At 42.2% G+C, this 18,862-nt stretch overlaps 1 protein-coding gene and 1 long non-coding RNA gene across 2 annotated transcripts in view; one reads left to right on the forward strand and one right to left on the reverse strand.

The window, feature by feature from the left end:
• The window catches only part of PYGO1 (pygopus family PHD finger 1), a 31,451-nt gene extending 15,752 nt beyond the window's left edge, over window positions 1-15,699 (reverse strand). Inside the window, exon 1 of the mRNA XM_077881186.1 lies at window positions 15,465-15,699. Coding sequence (XP_077737312.1) covers window positions 15,465-15,513 — 49 coding nt within the window. The 5' untranslated portion in view covers window positions 15,514-15,699. The remainder of the gene's footprint in view (window positions 1-15,464) is intronic.
• Window positions 15,700-16,342: 643 nt separating this feature from the next.
• On the forward strand, window positions 16,343-18,060 carry LOC144303258 (uncharacterized). The gene is made up of 2 exons (XR_013370315.1): window positions 16,343-16,833; window positions 16,975-18,060. It is a non-coding gene; the product is annotated as an uncharacterized LOC144303258 (long non-coding RNA).
• Window positions 18,061-18,862: the final 802 nt, after the last annotated feature.

Below are 18,862 nucleotides of genomic sequence, written 5' to 3' on the forward strand. Positions count from 1 at the left end.
TTTTCAATGGTTTTGACTCTTGGTCTTACCTGGGTCCTTCCTGCTGCCTGTAATACTGGTAGTTCTTCACTATTAGGTAATCATTATGTTAGATCAGATAAAGCTAATTAGAATACAAGCTACCAACAATTTCCATGATTCTTACTGTTTAAAAATAAAGTGAAAGGCCAGGATTCAGGGGAAAGGGAAAGTAGTGATTATATCTAGTCATTTAGGTTACCCTCAGAGCTTAGGTACCAAAGCTTCTCTGTAGTTGCTCTATATAGCTGCTGCTGTTAACTGTGCAAGGTAAATCATGAATACTCAATCAGGAGCTGAAAGCTGTGGGGCAGAAAACCAAGAAAAGGGGAACTGTCAAAGCTTACTGTTAACACTAGCCACTGTGATCCTTTTAATCAGTTAATACTTGAACTTCTTTATCTCATCTCTTCACTCCTACCTGCCCAGCGACCTCTGAATGTACAAGCCAAATGGACAATGGACGTGGGAAAAGGTAATGACAATGGAACAAGAAGACTCTTTTATCTTAAGAAAGCAAAGAAATTTTTATCTCTCTAGATATTATCACCCTATGTTATGCCACTCAATCTCAACTAAACAAAATAAATCTCTTATCTCGTCTTTACCCTTTAACCTTCATCTAAAGCTGAAAGTTGAAGTTATGTGTCTCTTCATAGTCTAACAGAAAAGTCTAATATATTAAGGCTATTTTTCTTTTTTTTTTTTTCTAGATTTATTTAGTTATGATAGAGAGGGAGAGAGAGAGTAAGAGAGAGGCAGAGACACAGGAGGAGGGAGAAGCAGGCTCCATGCTGGGAGCCCGATGCAGGACTCGATCCAGGGACTCCAGGATCGCGCCCTGGGCTAAAGGCAGGCGCCAAACCACTGAGCCACCCAGGGATCCCCCGGCAATTTTTCTTATCTAAAGAATCTACAAATTATTTTTTTAAAGATTTTATTTGTTTATTCATGAGAAACACAAGAGAGAGAGAGGCATAGGGAGAGAAAGAAGCAGGCTCTCCATGGGGAGCCCTATGCAGGACTCGATCCCAGGACTCTAGGATCATGACCTGAGCCAAAGGCAGACTTAACCACTGAACCACCCAGCCATCCCAGAATCTACAAATTGTTAAAGATTTTCTTGTTTGAAATCTATTTGTAAGTATAAAATTATTTTTTCTACTTCTAAGTACTTTTTATTTTTGTAAACTGTGGAGTATTTGCTCTAGGGATTTTATGTATTTTTTTTTGCTCTAATTATATATTATATAAATTCTACCTTTTTATTTCTTCTATTAAAGAATATTTTTTTAAAGATTATTTATTTATTTATTAGAGACAGAGAGAGAGAGAGAGGCAGAGACACAGGCAGAGGGAGAAGCAGGCTCCATGCAGGGAGCCCAACGTGGGACTCAATCCCAGGACCCCAGGATCACGCCCTGGACTGAAGGCGGCGCTAAACCGCTGAGCCACCAGGACTGCCCAAAGAATCTATTTCACTTTAAAGTCCTTAAAAAGGAAGTAAGGGTATTGTCCTGTACACTAGATGTGGTATACCTTTTATGTCATTTAAGTTTTCATTTTTATCTTCACCTTATTTGCAATAATGGTTTCGTTTGTGATACTGACTATTCTCATAAATAGTAAGTGTTTTATTTTAACATTTTATAATGGGGTTCCAATCCAAGTTGGTGATGTAGGAAGATCTTGAACTCACTTCCAACATGGACACACCAATCTACACCTATTTATTAAGCAATTCCTCTTGAAGAACAATTGAGGGCTAACTGAACAGCTTCTGCACAACAAAAGATATAGAGACCACATAGAGAACAACAAGAAACACAGTAATGAAGGGAATCCTCACCCTCAACAGCTGCAATCTTTAGTGGGGAGGGATAGCACTGAAGGCCGACTATGAGCACATTCATCACCTCTGAGGCACAGAAAAAGGTACTAAAAGGGGAACTAAAAGGAACCAGCCTAGAACTCTTGCCAAATGATTGGGGAGCAACCCTGTGGGTTGGAGGACTGGCGAGCACCATGGTTTATGTTTCCCCTCCACCTTGATAGAGTGGATAGGAGCAGGGTCCAGGTATCCTGGCTGACCTACCACCTCAGTGAGCCCAAGGCTTTTAGCCATCCCCAGCTGTTCCACCAAGGTAGCCCCAGTATAGCATGCACAGGGACACCCCTGTTCAGAAATCACTACAGTTCCAGCCCTCTGGCCAAGGTAACAAAAGTGCAAAGCACCTCAGAACATTCTAGGCCCACACCACTTTAGCGCTAGACAAATTGCCAGGGCACACCTGGTGCAGATGCCTTAGGACCTCCTGGCCTGTGCCTGCTTTGGCTTCCAATGCCCTCTATGTGGAACATCCCAGGACCCATAATCTGTGTATGCTTTGGTTCCATACACCCAGCTACAGTGCCCCTTGAGCCTCAAGACCACTCTCACCCTTTGGCATGCATCCACTTCACCTTCAGTGGTTTTGTCAGGGTACTCTCACAGAGCCTGGGACTCCAACCCAGCCTGCTTCAGCTTCAGCTGTCTGGCCAGGGTGCTTTGTGCCTGGAGAGTCCTAGGACCACACTGGCCCACACCCACTTCAGCTCAGACCATCCCACCAGAGCAGCTCCAGCACAGAATTCCCCAAGACTACCAGTCCAGCCAGCCATACTCCAACCAGGCAGCCAAAGTCACCAGGCACACATGGTCTACACAGAGGATGATCATGCATAACATCAGACCATTCCTTCGACTTTAGAAGCGGCTGTTCTGCTTAATTCACAGAAAATAGAAAGTCCGCCAAAATGAGACAGGAATATGGTCTAAATGAAAGAATAAGACAAAGCCTCAGAAAAAGAACTAAATGAACTAGAGATAAGCAATATGCCTGATAATGAGTTTAAAGTAATGGTTATAACGATGCTCACTGGACCAGAGAAAAGAGGGGAAGAACTTAGTGAGGACTTCAACAAAGAGATAGAAAATACAAAAAAGAACCAATCAGAGTTGAAGATTACAAAAACTGGAGGGAATCAATGGTAGATTAAAGGATGCAAAAGAATGGATCAGTATTCTAGAAGACAGAGTCATGGAAAGAACCCAACACAAATAGCAAAAAGAAAAGAGAATTTTTTAAAAAATGAAGATAGGTTAAAGGATTTCTTAGACAACAACAAGTAAACAGACATTTGCATTATATGGGTTCTTAAAGGAAAAGTAGGAAAAAAGGGCGCAGAAAACATATTTGAAGAAATAATAGTTGAAAACTTCCCCAACCAGGGGAAGGAAACAGACATTCAAGTTTGGTAATCCTAGAGAGTCCTAAACAAGATGAACCCAAGAAAGTCCACACAATGACATATATTTATTAAAATATTGAAGATTGGGCAGCCCTGGTGGCTTGGCAGTTTGGTGCCACCTTCAGCCCAGGGCATGATCCTGGAGACCCAGGATCAAGTCCCACATCAGGCTCCCTGCATGTAGCCTGCTTCTCTCTCTGCCTGTGTCTCTGCCTCTCTCTCTCTGTGTGTGTCCCTCATGAATGAATAAATAAAATCATCTAAAAATATATTGAAGATTAAAGATAAAGAGAAAAATTTTAAAGCATCAAGAGAAAATAAAATAGTTACATATAGGGGAAATCTCATAAGGCTATCAGCAGATTTTTCAGCAGAAACTTTGCAGGCGAGGGACACCGGGTGGCTCAGTGGTTGAGCATCTGCCTTTGGCTCAGGTCATGATCCCAGGGTCCTAAGATCTAGTCCCACATCAGGCTCTTCTCAGGCAGCCATTTTCTCCCTCTGCCTATGTCTCTCTGTATCTCTCATGAATAAATAAAATCTTTTTAAAAAAAAAGAAAAAGAAAAAAAGACACTTTGCAGGCCAGAACAGAGTGGTATGATATATTCAAAGTGATGAAAGGAAAAAAACCTATAACCAAGAATACTTTAGGCAGCAAGATTATCATTCAGAATTGAAGGAGAGAGAAAGTTTCCCAAACAAAAGTAAAAGTTCATTATCACTAAACCTGCCTTATGAGAAATGTTAAAGGAACTTCTCTAAGTGGAAAATAAAAGGATATAATTAAAAGTAAGAAAATAATGGGGGTGCCTGGGTGGCTCAATCAATTGCATATTTCAGAGAAAAATAACAAATAATCACCAAATTTGTATGGAACCACAAAGAGCCCAAACAGTCCAAGCAATCTTGAATAAGAAAAACAAAGCTGGAGGTATCATAATCCCAGATTTCAAGCTATACTACAATAGTTACAGTTATCAAACAATTTAGTACTGGCACCAAAACAGTAACATAGATTAAGAGAACAGAATAGAGAGCCTAGAAATAAACCCATGTTAATATAGCCAATTACTCTATGCAAAGGAGGCATAATGGTGAAAAAAATAGTCTCTTCAAGAGCTGCCTGGGTGGTTTAGTTGGTTGAGCATCAGCCTCTTGAATTTAGCTCATGTCATGATCTCAGGGTCATGGGATTAAGCCCCATGTCAAGCTCCACGCTCAGTGGGAAGTTTGTTTGAGATTCTATCTCCTTCTCCTTGCCCTTCCCGAACTGCTCACACAAGTACTCTCTCTCTCTCTCTCTTAAATAAATAAATAAATGAATGAATGAATGAATGAATGAATGAATAAATAAATAAATAAATAAATAAATAAATAAATAAATCTATCTTTAAAAGACATAGTCTCTTCAATAAATGGTGCTGGGAAAACTGGACAACTACATTAAAAATAATGAAACAGGACCACTTTCTCACACCACACACAAAGCAAACTTAAAATGGATTAAAGACCTAAACATGAGACCCGAAACCATAAAAACTCCTAGAAGAAAACAGGAACCAATTTTTCTAACATCAGCTTTAGCAACATTTCTCTAAATATGCCTGCTAAGACAAGGGAAACAAAAGCAAAAATAAACTATTGGGACTGCACCAAAATAACAAAGCTCTCACACAGCAGAGGAAACCATCAACAAAAGGAAAAGATAACATACTTAATGGGAGAAGATATTTGCAGATGACATATCTCATGAGGAATTAATATCACATAAAGAACTTCTACAACTCAACACCAAAAAAAAACAAATAATCTAATTTAAAAATGGGCAGAAGACATGAACATTTTTCCAAAAGAGACATACAGATGGCCAACAGACACATGAAAAGATGCTCTACATCACTAATCATCAGGGAAATGCAAATCAAAACCACAGTGAGATATCACTTTACACCTGTCAGAATGGTTAGCATCAAAGAGACAAGAAATAACAAGTGTTGGCAAGAATTTGGAGAAAAAAGGAACCCTTGGACCCTGTTGGTGGTAATGCAAATTGTTGCAGCTAATCTGGAAAACACTATGGAAACTTCCTAAAAATTTAAAAATAGAAATACCATATGATCCAGTAATTCCACTAACTGGATATTTACTCAATACAAAAGCACTAATTTGAAAAAAACATATGCAACTCTGTTTATTGTAGCATTATTTACAATAACCAAGATATAGAAGAAACCTAAGTGTCCATTGCTGGATGAATGCATAAACAAGATGGGGCAGACGGATGGACACACATGCGCGCGCACACACACACACTAGAACTATCACTCGGCCATAAAAAAGAATGAGATCTTGCCATTTAGGATAGCATGTGTAGACTTAGAGGGCATTATGCTAAGTGAAATAAGCCAGATAGAAAAAGGCAAATACCACGTGATTTCACTTTTATGTGGAATCTAAAAAAAAAAAAAAAAAAAAAAAAACATTTAAAAAGCAGAAACAGATTCATAAATACAGAAAACAAACTAGTGGTTGGCAGAGGGGAGGGGCTGGTGAAGGAGAGTGGGAGATAGAGGTTTCCAGTTATGGAATGCGTAAGTCAGGGGGATAAAAGGTACAGCATAGGGAACAGAGTCAAGAATATTATAATAGCATTGTATGCTGACAGATGGTAGCGCAACTACTTGTGGTGAGCATAGTATAACGAATAGTTGTCAAATTACTGTGTTGCAAACCTGAAACCAATGTTAACAGTGTGTTAATTTTATTTCAATTAAAAAAAAGGTTTAGTATTTTCTTTTCTTTTTTATTTTATTTTTTTTTAATTTATTTTTTATTGGTGTTCAATTTACTAACATACAGAATAACACCCAGTGCCCGTCACCCAGTCACTCCCACCCCCCGCCCTCCTCCCCTTCTACCACCCCTAGTTCGTTTCCCAGAGTTAGCAGTCTTTACGTTCTGTCTCCCTTTCTGATATTTCCCACACATTTCTTCCCCCTTCCCTTATATTCCCTTTCACTATTATTTATATTCCCCAAATGAATGAGAACATATAATGTTTGTCCTTCTCCGACTGGCTTACTTCACTAGGCATGATACCCTCCAGTTCCATCCACATGCAGAAGAATGAAACTAGACCACTCTCTTTCACCATACACAAAGATAAACTCAAAATGGATGAAAGATCTAAATGTGAGACAAGATTCCATCAAAATCCTAGAGAAGAACACAGGCAACACCCTTTTTGAACTCGGCCATAGTAACTTCTTGCAAGATACATCCACGAAGGCAAAAGAAACAAAAGCAAAAATGAACTATTGGGACTTCATCAAGATAAGAAGCTTTTGCACAGCAAAGGTTTAGTATTTTCTATTTTTTCCTTCAAAAACAGCTTTGCTTCAAGAGTAGTTCAAATAAGTATACATTTTAATTAGTATGCTGCTTAAATGACACAAACTGAGTCTGTGTCCCTCCCAAAATTTACATGTTGAAATCCTAATCCCCAGTTTGATTGGGCCTTCAGAGGTAATTAGACCCTGCCCTCATGAATGGAATTAGTGTCCTTATAAAACAGACTTCTGAGAGCTCCTCTGGCCCTTTCACATGTTACAACACAAAAAGAAGACTGCCCAGGAAGTAGGCCCTCACCAGATACAAAATCTGCTGGCACCTTGATCTTGGACTTCCTAGCCTCCAAAATTGTGCTAAATTGCTTATTGTTTATAAGCCACCCAGTCTATGGTATTTTGTTATAGCAGCCTGAGCTAAGGCAGTGCTTAACACACTGCCTGGCACACAGTGGACCCTCAAATACTAGTTTTCATTTTGCTTTCCTTTAGACAAAACTATACCATAAGCTGACTTCATTTCTATTTCGTTTGTTCTTTTTCTTCCTTTTCTTTTCCTTCCTTCTTTCCTTTCTTTCTCTTTCTTTCTTTCTTTCTTTCTTTTCTCTTTCTCTCTTTCTTTCTCTTTCTTCAGATTTTTTTATTCATGAGAGACACAGAGACATAGGCAGAGGGAGAAGCAGGCTCCCCACTGGGAGCCCGATGTGGGATGCTACCCCAAGAACCCCAGGATCATGCCCTGAGCTGAAGGCAAGATGCTCAACTGCTAAGCCAACCAGGTGTCCCACTTCATTTGAGTTTCTATAATATTTAACACCCTATCAAAAGATCTAATGTTAAGCATTGTCAACACATTCAGTCGACAATCAAATATCAGTATTTTATAGTAGCACAGAAGTCTGGGATATAATGTCAGTTTATTCTATCATTTACTATGGATGTGAACATCTTAGCTAACAGTTTTGCCTTCATCTGAAATGTACTTCTCTAATACTGGTCTCTACCATTAAATGGCAAAATTATGAATTAGTATGTGAATACAGTATTATAAGAAATGGCCTTATATGATTGAAATGAAAATGCCATTATACCCTTTTAGAATGTAACGCAGAAAGTGTCCGCCATGTGATGCCCAGAACCTAGAGCAATCTGGGTATATGATAAATATTAAATTCTGAAAACCCTCAACATCTGTGATTTAAGATTTCAAATATTTGTGATGCTTGGACCAGCTGTTCTCCCCAGACTAATGATCTTTTTATTACTGAAGTGCATGAGGTTTAAAGTTGCTAACAGGGGCTCCTGGGTGGCTCAGTCAGTTGAGCATCTGCTTTTGGTCAGGTCATAATCCCAGGGTCCTGGGACAGAGCCCTGAGTTGGCTCCCTGCTCAGCAGGGAACCTGCTAATCCCCCTTCCTTAGTGGCTCCCCCTGCTTGTGTGCTCTCACTCTGTGTCAAATAAATTAATTAATTAAATTTTTAATTTAAAAAAATGAAGTTGCGAACAAATGTAAAGCTTATTTATAGGAGGGTGGGTGGATGGCATTCATGTGTGAGGCTGACTCTATACAAGGATGCCTCTAATAATAAGCTTATTTTATTAACAAAGTCAATCAAATTTTTTAAACAAAAAATTTCAGAAATAAAGGAGAACAAAACTGCAAATATTCATAAAAATCGTGTAATAAACAGCTTATTTGCTTAGCAAAGCTATGAAATCTGAGGGGTTTCTGCTTTTATAAATTTTTTTGGTTGTCTTTTCTATAAAGGGAGAGAGTCTTCATTTCTGTTCAGTTCATATTCACTCCCAATCAAAACAAGAAAAAATATGCTGTCTTTTACTTAGTAATTGATTAAATATACCTAAACGTCAATGTTGATCACATTACTTGTATTTTAGAATGAGTATTTTAGAATGCATATTCTATTTCTGTTTTAAAAGTAAACAGGTAACTTTAAATGTACCAGGCAGTGTTGTAAGTGCTTTTACATATACTAACACAATGAATTCTTTAAACAACTCTATGACATAAATACAAGTATTATTTTCATATTGCATGAGAAAACGGATGCACAGAGAGGTTAAGTAACTTGCCAAGGACCACATAGATAGTAAACAGTAGAAATGGGATAAGAACCCAGCAGTTGGGCTCCAAAGACAAAAGCTGTATTATTTTTCAGCATTGCTATTACCATGTCTATAGAGACTGGGAATAGAAGAGACCTATAATCATTCTTGACTATAAGTTAGGGATGTCTTAAAGACAAAGATGACTTATACCCCTTGAATTTCCTGCAATAAGAGGGTCAGAAGAGAGAATTGTATAATCTTCCTAAGAGGTAACCCCTCCCCACCTCTGGGAAAGCAAACTTGGAAGACTAAATTACTAAATTACCTAAGTTGTTGAAACCTCTTGGTCAACATTCATCAAATTAGATTTCAGAAACATCTGTTGAGCTTATTTAAATATAGAAATATAAATAATAATTCCTCCCCATAAAGAGGAATTCTTTCCCATAATCTAGAGAAAACAATGTTTCTTTTCTTGAAACTCTTAAATTTAATGTGATAAATATTATGATCGAGATGAGCACAAGATGTTGAGGGAACAAAAGGAAGTCCCATCTAATTTTTTTAAATTTGTATTTATTTATTTATTTATTCATGACAAACACAGAGGGAGAGAGGGAGAGACACAGGTAGAGGGAGAAGCAGGTTCCACACAGTTAGCCCAATGCGCCAGGACTCGATCCTGGGACTCCAGGATCACGCCCTGTGCTGAAGGCAGGCGCTAAACCACTGAGCCACCCGGGGATCCCCAGAAGTCCCATCTAATTTTGACTGAGGGAGGACTATTAGGAAAGACATCCTGGGCAGTTTCAAAAAGCTGATGCTGTGAGGATGAGTAACCTACTAAAGGTGGGGAAAAAAGAGAGCGAGCCTAACAGAAGGAACAAAATGTGAAAAGAAAGGTTTAAAGGCAAGAGAAGCCATGACGTCTAGAAAGGAGCACACTTGGAGCATAGGAGAGTGTTTCATGGAGTATGAAGAATGAAGAACTAAGGGGCAGGCCTGGACCAAATAAAAAAGAGCCAATATAAGAAAAGTTGGATTTTTATCCAGAGATAACTACTGAAGAAGTTTACCAAAAAAGAGTAACACGACTGAATTGTGTTTTGGAGCACAGTGGCAATGGAACATAGTAACTAAGACTTTCAGCCAGAGTTTAGCTCTAGCTTTGACACTAGCTGAGTAAACTTGAATGTTATTTAACCACATAGTACTTGACCTTTCTGAGCATCAGTTCGTCAACTGTAAACCTAGAATGATAATAACATCTAACTCAAAAGGGTTACTGAGAGGATCAAACAAGACATCCATTTAAACAAATTAACAAAATATTTTTTAAATAAATAAAACAATTAACAGACTGCTTGGTAAGTGGTCAATAGGTAGTAATTATTTATCACCAGCAATAGTAATATGGAAAATGGATAAAGAGGGATAAAACAGGAGGCCAGGAAACCAGCAAGAGACCCATGATAATAAAGAAATAAAGTCTGAACTCAAGAAGTGGTTATAGAAAGGTCAAGGAGATGGTAGGTACAAAAAGTAGTAAGGAGACAGATATTCTAAGACTTTGGAACAGTGCTGGGTGGGAGTGGGAAATGGGTAGGGTCACTGGATAAATGATATACACCAAGACCGGGTAGGAGAAAGAGCATACTGGACAACCCACAGATGGGTACCTTTCAATCAATATGTTAAAAACAAAATTCATTTATCTTTCCTTCATAAATCCGCTCTTCCTTTAATATTCCTGTGACACTATTCTTTTGTTTTTTTTTCTTCTGCCTCTCAGGCTACTCCTTCATATTCTGCTTTTCAGCGTCCTCTTTTCCTTTTTGTCTCCTGAATATCGGCGTTCCCAAAGTTGCTTTTCTCAATGCTTTTCTCTTCTTACTTTCCACTCTCTTGGGTGAGCTCTATATTCCCAAGGCATCAATTAGTATTCACTTGTTTACTGATAACTTCCAGATCTCTATTTCTGGCTCAGCCCACTTTCCTCAGTTTCAAACCATGTAGATCTATTATGCACATTGAAGCAACCCAAGGGGATATTCGTTTAATGTGCTGAAAATCAAACTACTTTTCTGATCATCTGCCTACCCCTCCTATGCACCAATTAAGAAATATAACAACAAAATTCCCTAAAATCTTTCCTTTCATTGGCTCTTCCCCTCCACTTTATGACTACATAAATTATGTTGCTTCTCCAATCTTCATCCAAATCCTCCATATACTCATTAGACATGTGCCTACATTTTTAGCAATGTCTACTTTTAGTACTTTTATGATATCTCTAAGCTATTCTCCCATTCTAAAACACAACCCTGGGCACCTGGGTGGCTCAGTGGTTGAGCATCTGCCTTTGGTTCAGGTCATGATCCTGGGGTCCTGGGACAGAGTCCTGCATCAGGCTCCCCATGGGGAGCCTGCTTCTCCCTCTACCTTTCCGTATCTCTCCTGAATAAATAAAATCTTTAAAAATATATGTATATGAAACAAATAAAAATATATATAAAATACATTCCTAACCTCTCCAATGTAATTGCTAACTCTGGTTAAAAACTTTCCACCTGGAATGAATGCCTCAACTTCCTTCTTCTTCTCTAAATTTCTCTTTCTTCATTCTCTTTTTTCTTCCTCCAAGACTACCTCTTCATTTCACTGAAACCTTGATGCTATTCCCATCTCTCACCTGCAGAGATCTGACTTCTGAGAAAGCAGCCTTGTCTCTCTCATCCCTAGTTTCCCACATTGAGTGCCCCTAGCACGTGGTACATATTTTAAAACATGCATTGAATGCTTTATTAATGAATTATCCACTCTTCTGCTGCTTTTCAGTTTCTCCCCTCTCAGGTTCTTCTGTAAGTCTACAAATAATGTTTGTCATTTTTCAAGGGAAATAAAAAGACACTTTATCTTTCCAAGCTACTGGCTATGTCTTTCTGTCTACCACCAAGCTTCTTTACATCACATCTTTATCACTTAATTTTCACTACTTTAAAATGTGGTTTTCTCCCAAAAGTGCCTTAAAAAAAAAGACTTTATTTATTTATGAGAGACACAGAGAGGCAGAGACAGGCAGGGAGCCTGACATGGGACTCGATCCCAGGACCCCAGGATCATGCCCTGGGCTGAAGGCAGCACTCAACTGCTGGGCCACCCAGGCTGCCCACCAAAAGTGCCTTCTTAAAACCACTGCTGACTTACTAGGTCTTTTTCATGTTCTTTCTACATCACTCCCACAAAGGAATACTCACTGCTTCTTAGAACTCTTCTCCAGGAGGCATTCCTTGATTTCCTTAAAGATGGGTTATATGTCCTATTATTTCCTGTAGATGACCACAGCACTTATCATGCTGTTTGTAATTACTTATTTGTCTCTATGCTAGACTAAAGATTTCTTGAAGACAGCATTATGCCTTCTTAATCAATATTTCCACTGTCTGGCACCACAACTGCTCGATAAATATTTGCTGAATAAATGAATGGATATTGTGATCAGATCAACACCTAAGAGTTCTAAGAATATTGGATAATAGTGGGAATGTTGGTTAAAATAAGGATGACAAGGTAACATTCTAAGAGAACAATCAAAAAGCAGCATAAATATATGAATGAGTTACTTCATGTATTCACTCATTTGGCATTTACTACAGGCAAAAATGAGGGGAGAAATAGAAAGATAACTAAGATACTGTACCTATCTTCATGGATCTTTCCTATAATCAAGAGCTGAGGGTCTGGGGATGGTAAGAACTGGTAAAAAATAAGAGATACTTTGCCACTAAATAGAAATTCTGAATCTAATTTTAAAATATCAGGACAAGTTTAGAAGACTACAGATCAGCTTCCTCTGGCCCACTGACCTTCTTGATTCAGGTCTATCATCATCAGTTCTCAAAACCTAGTAGGCATAAAGATCACCAGGGGATCTAGTTGAAGATGCAGAGAAATCTCCCAGAAATCGTGATTCTGTGGTTCCAGACACCTTCTTTTTAACAAATATCCCATGAGATATACTTCCGGTCTACAGAGCATATTACTGTAAAGTCCTTAGTCATCCATGTTGTCATAATTTTGCCATATCTAAGCTCCATGTATAATATTATTTGCTTAACTAATTTCTTTAAATTGAATTGAAACTGTGTATCTTAGCCTTATCCTAAACAAGAGGTTTGGTAACATATTTTTTTATAATACACACAAAATAAAGACATAACTTACTTAAAAGTCTATCTGTATACATCAGTGGATGGGAAAAGTTTAAGCAGCACTGCTCACAGTTTATATTCTGCAAAGACCACATCCTGCATGCAGTCTTAGAATATAAATTGCAACAAAAAGTTCCAAAGCAGTGAAGTTCAGCACAATTGTGCTTCAGAAGAGCTCATGTAGATATTCTGGTACCTTCTATAAAATAACCCAGAATGTCTTAAAAATTAACATTAAAGTCACTATAAAGTGACTTATTATAAAAACCCCTCCTCATATTGACTTAATTTAAAAAGTGCTTTGCCTTTTATTCTGCTACTTAACTCACAGAATATTCTTAAGATGACACCTGAGCCAACTGCAAACAGCTAAGGCACCAAACTTAAAAGCAGTAACTGAAACAAATTAAAGACAAAGCTGTGCTCTAGACCTACAATAAAATACCCATCCACTTTTTAAAAAACTACATTTAAGACTGATAATTGAGTTCAAAGGTAGAAACTTGAAACCTCTGTTTCTTTTCCTTCAGCCCCAAAGTAATTTATAATAATAGGCAAAATAATATGGCAAAAATATCAGAGGAATAATTGTATCTCAGAAAGGTCTATTCCGTAAAGGGTCTGGCAACTCAAAACCACAGACAGAAAAGAAAGCTGAAATAGAAAACCTTTACTCAATGAAAGACTGTGTTGATATTAAGCCTTAAAAACAATATTCTGCTGTTTTGTGGATACCACATTGTCATTGTGTTACAATCCAGTTCTATAGGTTTAATCTCTAGTCATGTGGAACAAAAACATGGATGAATGACTGTGGTTCTTGATCTCTATAACACTTAAGTCAATTGGAAATCTACCTTACTACTTACTGATTTATAAAGCACTTTATCCTGTTTGGATGAAAGAATTATTGCAATAGCCTCCTAACAAGCTTCCCTGCTTCGGCCCTTGTTCCCTAGGGTCTATTCTCCACAGAACAGCCAGAGAAATCCTATTAAAAATATAACTCTTGGGGTGCCTGGGTGGCTCAGTTGGTTAAGTGTTTGCCTTTGCCTCAGGTCATGATCTCGGGGTCCTGGGATTGAACCCAGTGTCCAGCTCCGTGTTAGGGGGGGGATTCTGCTTCTCCCTCTCTCTCTGCCCCTCCCCCCTCATGCTCATGCTCTCTCTCAAATAAATAAAATCTTTAAAATATATATATATACACACACACACACACATACATATATATATATATTTATATAACTCCTCTCACCCTATCTTTCTACGCTGCTCATACGTACTGCACTCCCTTTGCTCAATCTCTGCTGGTTACCATAACTTCTTTTCTGTTGCTTGAATACACTAGGCAAATTCCAGATCCAGGGCCTTTGCACTTGCTGTTCCTTTTGCCGAGACTGCTCTTCCCACACATATCCATATGGCTCTGGTCTATCACTTCTTTTGGGTCCTGCCTGAAACATCATTTTCCAGATGAGTCTTCGTACCTATAATCCCTACCTCTCCACCTAACCACTTCACCTGCTTTGTTTTTTCTCCAGAGCTGTTACTATTTGACATTCTAAGCCTTTTGTTTATTATCTGTTTAGAGCGTGAACTCCTGCTGGGTGAAGACTCTTCATGCTTTGTTCGCTGTTGTACCCCCCCCCCCCCCGTGCCAAGAACAGTGCATAGCACACAGTACATGTTCACTAAATATTTGCTTAATGAACAAACAGTGTTATTTCAACTTTGGGACTTTCAGCCTTAACCCTGTTTAGAGCTGAAAATAAAAGCTGGCGGATATCCCCCAAATTTCCAGGCGGTATTTGGCGTCTGTGAACTTACATGCATTATCTTTTGTCTGGTACAGCGTTCCCTCCGATTTTTCTTAGATAGTAAGGCAGCAGGAAATTTCCTAACTAGCGTGCAAGGAAGAAGCAAACCAATCACGTATAAAATTGCTTTTAGGTGATTTGATTCTCATCCATAAGCCAATAAAGAAAATGCCTTTTGAATTTATACAGTGTCTCCTCTTAAACCCAAGGAAAATAAGCTGTCGATCTGTTGCCTTGGAGGGTGGGCAGGGGGGGCCGGGGGCGCTGGGGGAAACGCGAAGGCCCGGTGGCACACCGTCCTCAACAGCGGCAACTCTTGAGCGGTCCAACTTACTTTTCGGGGGGTGGGCATCGTTCGTGGTCTCTGCCGGGGGGTGTTTCTTTCTCACCCTTCGAGGTGCCTATTGTGCTGTCTTGCGAATGAGCCAAGGTGGGAGAGGAGCGGGGTACGCAGGGATGCTGAGTGCGGCTTCAACTGCCGCCTACCACAAAGTGGAGGAGGCGAGGGCTCCGCGCGGGTGTCTAGGGGCGAGCGGGCTCCGGGGCCGCGCGCCTCGAACCGCAGCCTCGGCCCCGGGGCGCGGGCGGGACGCGGGCTGCGCGGAGTTAGGCCCGGACGGAGCCCCGTGGCCTCCCAGCGGCCGGGCACGCGGCCCCCGCGCGCCCCGCTCGCCCCGACCCCCCCAATCCCGCGCCCTGCCCGGTTACCTCGAACTCTCTTCAGCGAAATGGGATCCTTCTCCTGTTCTGCTGACATTACAGACCGCAAAGCATGACTCCCCCCCAGGCCGCGGGAATTCGGTCTCTTTGATGCTGCGGCGGCGGCTCCTCCTCCTCGCGGGGCCGCTGCAGCTGCGAGGCGAGCCTCCGAGCCGAGGCGCGGCCGAGGGCGGCGGGGACGCGGGCCGACTTTGCAAAGTTTGGGAGGAAGACGAGGCCTCGGGGCGGCCGGGCGGCGTGCGGGGGCCGGCGGGGCTCAGCGGCGGCGGCCGGGAGCGCGGCCTGGGGGCGGCCCCCCGCCCGGGGCCGGCATGTGCGGAGGACTAGCGCGCCGCCGCCGCCGCCGCCGCCTCCCACTCCCGCTCCTTCTTCTTCTTCGCCGCCGCCGCCGCCGCCTCGGGAGCCGCTGACAGGGGAGGCAGGAGGCGGGCGGCCGGGCCCTGGCGGCGCACTCACAGCGCCCTCTGAGGAGGAGGTCCGCGCTCTCGCCGCTCCCGAGTCGCAGACACAAAAGCCCCCAGCCTGGAGCCGCCTGCAAACCCCGCTCTGGGGCGGGCGAGGGACGTGGCGCGGCCCCGCGGCTTCCCCGCCCTGAGCTCCCCAGCCCCGCGCGGGGACGGACTTCGGGGGGCGGGGGCCGCTGCCTGGTCCCGCGGCGCCTGCCGCCGCCGCCGCCGCCGCCGCCGCCGTCTCGCGCTCCGCCTCGGCCCAGCCCCCACGGCCCGCGCGCGCCTCTCGCTCCGCGCCGGGACTCGCGGGCCCGCGGCCCTCGCGGCCGGGGCGGGCAGTCGCGCGCCGAGGGGCCGCCCCGCCCAGCCCAGCCCAGCCCAGCCCAGCCCAGCCCCGCGCCCGGCCTCCCCCGCCGCCCGCCAGGCCTGCGGACGCCCGGCTCTGCGGCCCGCACGGCCCGGCCCGGCCGCGCTCCTGCGAGGAAACGGCGTCTCCGAACTTCGTCGGAGGCCACAGCAGGCATCTTGGCCTCGCGGCCGGGGATCTGAGAGAGGAACGCAGGACCCGAGGAAACTTTGTAAGCGGGAGCTGGCGAGTCCTCGGCCGGCGTGTGGAGATCCGCATTCCCGGCTCCGTGTCCGTGGTCGGGACACCTGTTTGTGGAGTGCCCCAACTTCAAGTTTTAATCGCTTGACTCTTCGAGAGAGAGAGAGAGAGAGAGAGAGAGAGAGAGAGAGAGAGATGAGGAATTTCATACAAGAGGGGAGGGGGGTGGGGCGGCGAGAAGACCGGCCCTGAGGTACACGTTACACTTTCGGAGAAGGAGCTCCAGTGTGATCGACTGAACATTGGATTTGGTCGCTGATTCCCATCCCTCGGGTGGGCTTTGTGACCTGAGGCAACCTAGGTAACCTCTCTGAGTCTCACACTGCACGGTCTTTAATAAAAGGCCGCGGGGCTGCATCTCTGAGGTCTCTTCTGGTCTCTTCTGGTCCTGACATTCTTTGACGTGCGTTTACAAGACTCTTGTCCCTGTTTGTGCTTATAGGTTTCCCAGTAATCCTGCTAAAGAGAATCTGTAGGTGCAGGCTCTGAACTTCAGTCAGGTGAGACTGAGCTTATTGCGGTGTTAGAATCACTGAAAAGCACTCATGAATCGTAGGAGGACTAACCACAAACAAGAGGCGGCTCATCCCTCCGGAGACAAGACTCCTAAAACTCACTCCACAGCACATACAGTAAAAGGACAAAAACAAACATGAAGCCAATGTATAGTCCTAACAGCTACGTAACAGGCAAGCACCTCAGAAGCAGCTTTAAAAGGATATGGATGTCCAGGGGACAATTTTCACCCTTTCTCTAGTAAGTTTTGAGGAAATGTCTCAGAAGATGGAGACTGAGGAAAATTTTGTACAGGAGGCACATAGGAGGGGAAGCCCATCCTCCTCCCCACCCTTCAGCAGCTAGAATGCAAGCTCCCTGCAGGCAGGAATTTCATCCAGTTCACTACTGTCTCCTCTGGTCCCTAACAATGATGGGCAAGTGTTCAACATTTTCTGTTGTTGTTGAATGAACGTGTGAATTAGACTGAAAATGGCTCTGGGATGACAGGATTGACGGTTTTGTTGAGTGTGATAAAGCCTAAGCTAATTTTATGATAAAGCAAAACCCTATACCTTACAGGGTGTTGAGAGATGTACTTTGGAAATATCAGCCAATATGGAAATGTAGAGTTTTCTTTATATAAACCTAAGTGCGAGGAGAGTGGTTGAGCAAAATCATTGCTGAGAGATTTTGAATTCTTTATTGTAATTCCCTAAAGGTAGACACTCAGAAATAATATGTAAATCAAGAGAAGCGAATTGGCCGGTTTCTAACGATTTATCAAGAATAAAAAGACCATCTTACTCAGCGATGGATTTTTAGATTGATTTGACTTCCAAATTCTGACTACTTACTTGCTACATACCAGAATTACTTGGAGGGCATTCTAAAATTTTACATTCCCTAGGGGTTCTCCCTCTCTCTGGGCCTGCTGTTTCCCCTGCTAGTCCTCTCTCTCCCTCTCTCTCTCTCTGTCAAATAAATACATAAAATCTTTTTAAAAAATAAAATTTCAGATTCCCAAACCTCTCTCCAGATTTACTGAGTCATGATTGTTGAGAATGAGGTCTGGAAATCTGTCTTTAAATGTTCTCTGTGTGATCCTGCAGCAATGAGAATTGTGCTTTATATTCCTTATGCTTCCAGTATGACAGAAAATATCCCTTCACTTTGCTGTTGTAGTTTTATCCATGAGACTTGATTATGAATTCCGGAGTTCATCTTTACTCCCTCTTTCATAAAGAGAGATTCAGGTAAATCTTTTGTTGGTGGGCTTACTCCACTGTTTAAAAATACATGCTCAGTTATGCCTTAAACTCAGTAGAAAGCACAGCTTAGGGTCAGCAAACTTTTTCTGTGAAGGGCCAGATAATAAATATTATACATTTCACAGGCCTTGTGTTCTCTGTCACAGCTACTCAACTCTGCCATTGTAGTAGGAGATCAATCATAGGCAATATGTCAACTAATAGATAGGGCTGTGTTCCATTAAACCTTTATTTATAAAAACGGGCAGCCAGAAACTAATCTGCTGACTCCTAGACTGGAGGTTGGATCACATAAAGGACTTCTGAGCACAGGGGACAGGCCTCTGCTGCAGATACAAATGAAGGGGGCATTAGCTAAAAATGGATAAACTACTCAGGACCAATGAGAAATGAGATCCAAGGACGGAATGCAGGGAAATATTGATATTTTATCTTATTCTCTTTATTTATTTATTTGAGAGAGAGAGCTCAAGTGGGGGTTGAGGAGAGGCAGAGGGAGAAGAAGAGGAAGAAGGGACAAGCAGACTCCCTGCTGAGCCTAACAAGGGGCTTGATCCCAGGACC

The sequence above is a fragment of the Canis aureus genome, chromosome 32 (genome assembly GCF_053574225.1).
Source record: "Canis aureus isolate CA01 chromosome 32, VMU_Caureus_v.1.0, whole genome shotgun sequence".
NCBI classification, from domain to species: domain Eukaryota; kingdom Metazoa; phylum Chordata; class Mammalia; order Carnivora; family Canidae; genus Canis; species Canis aureus.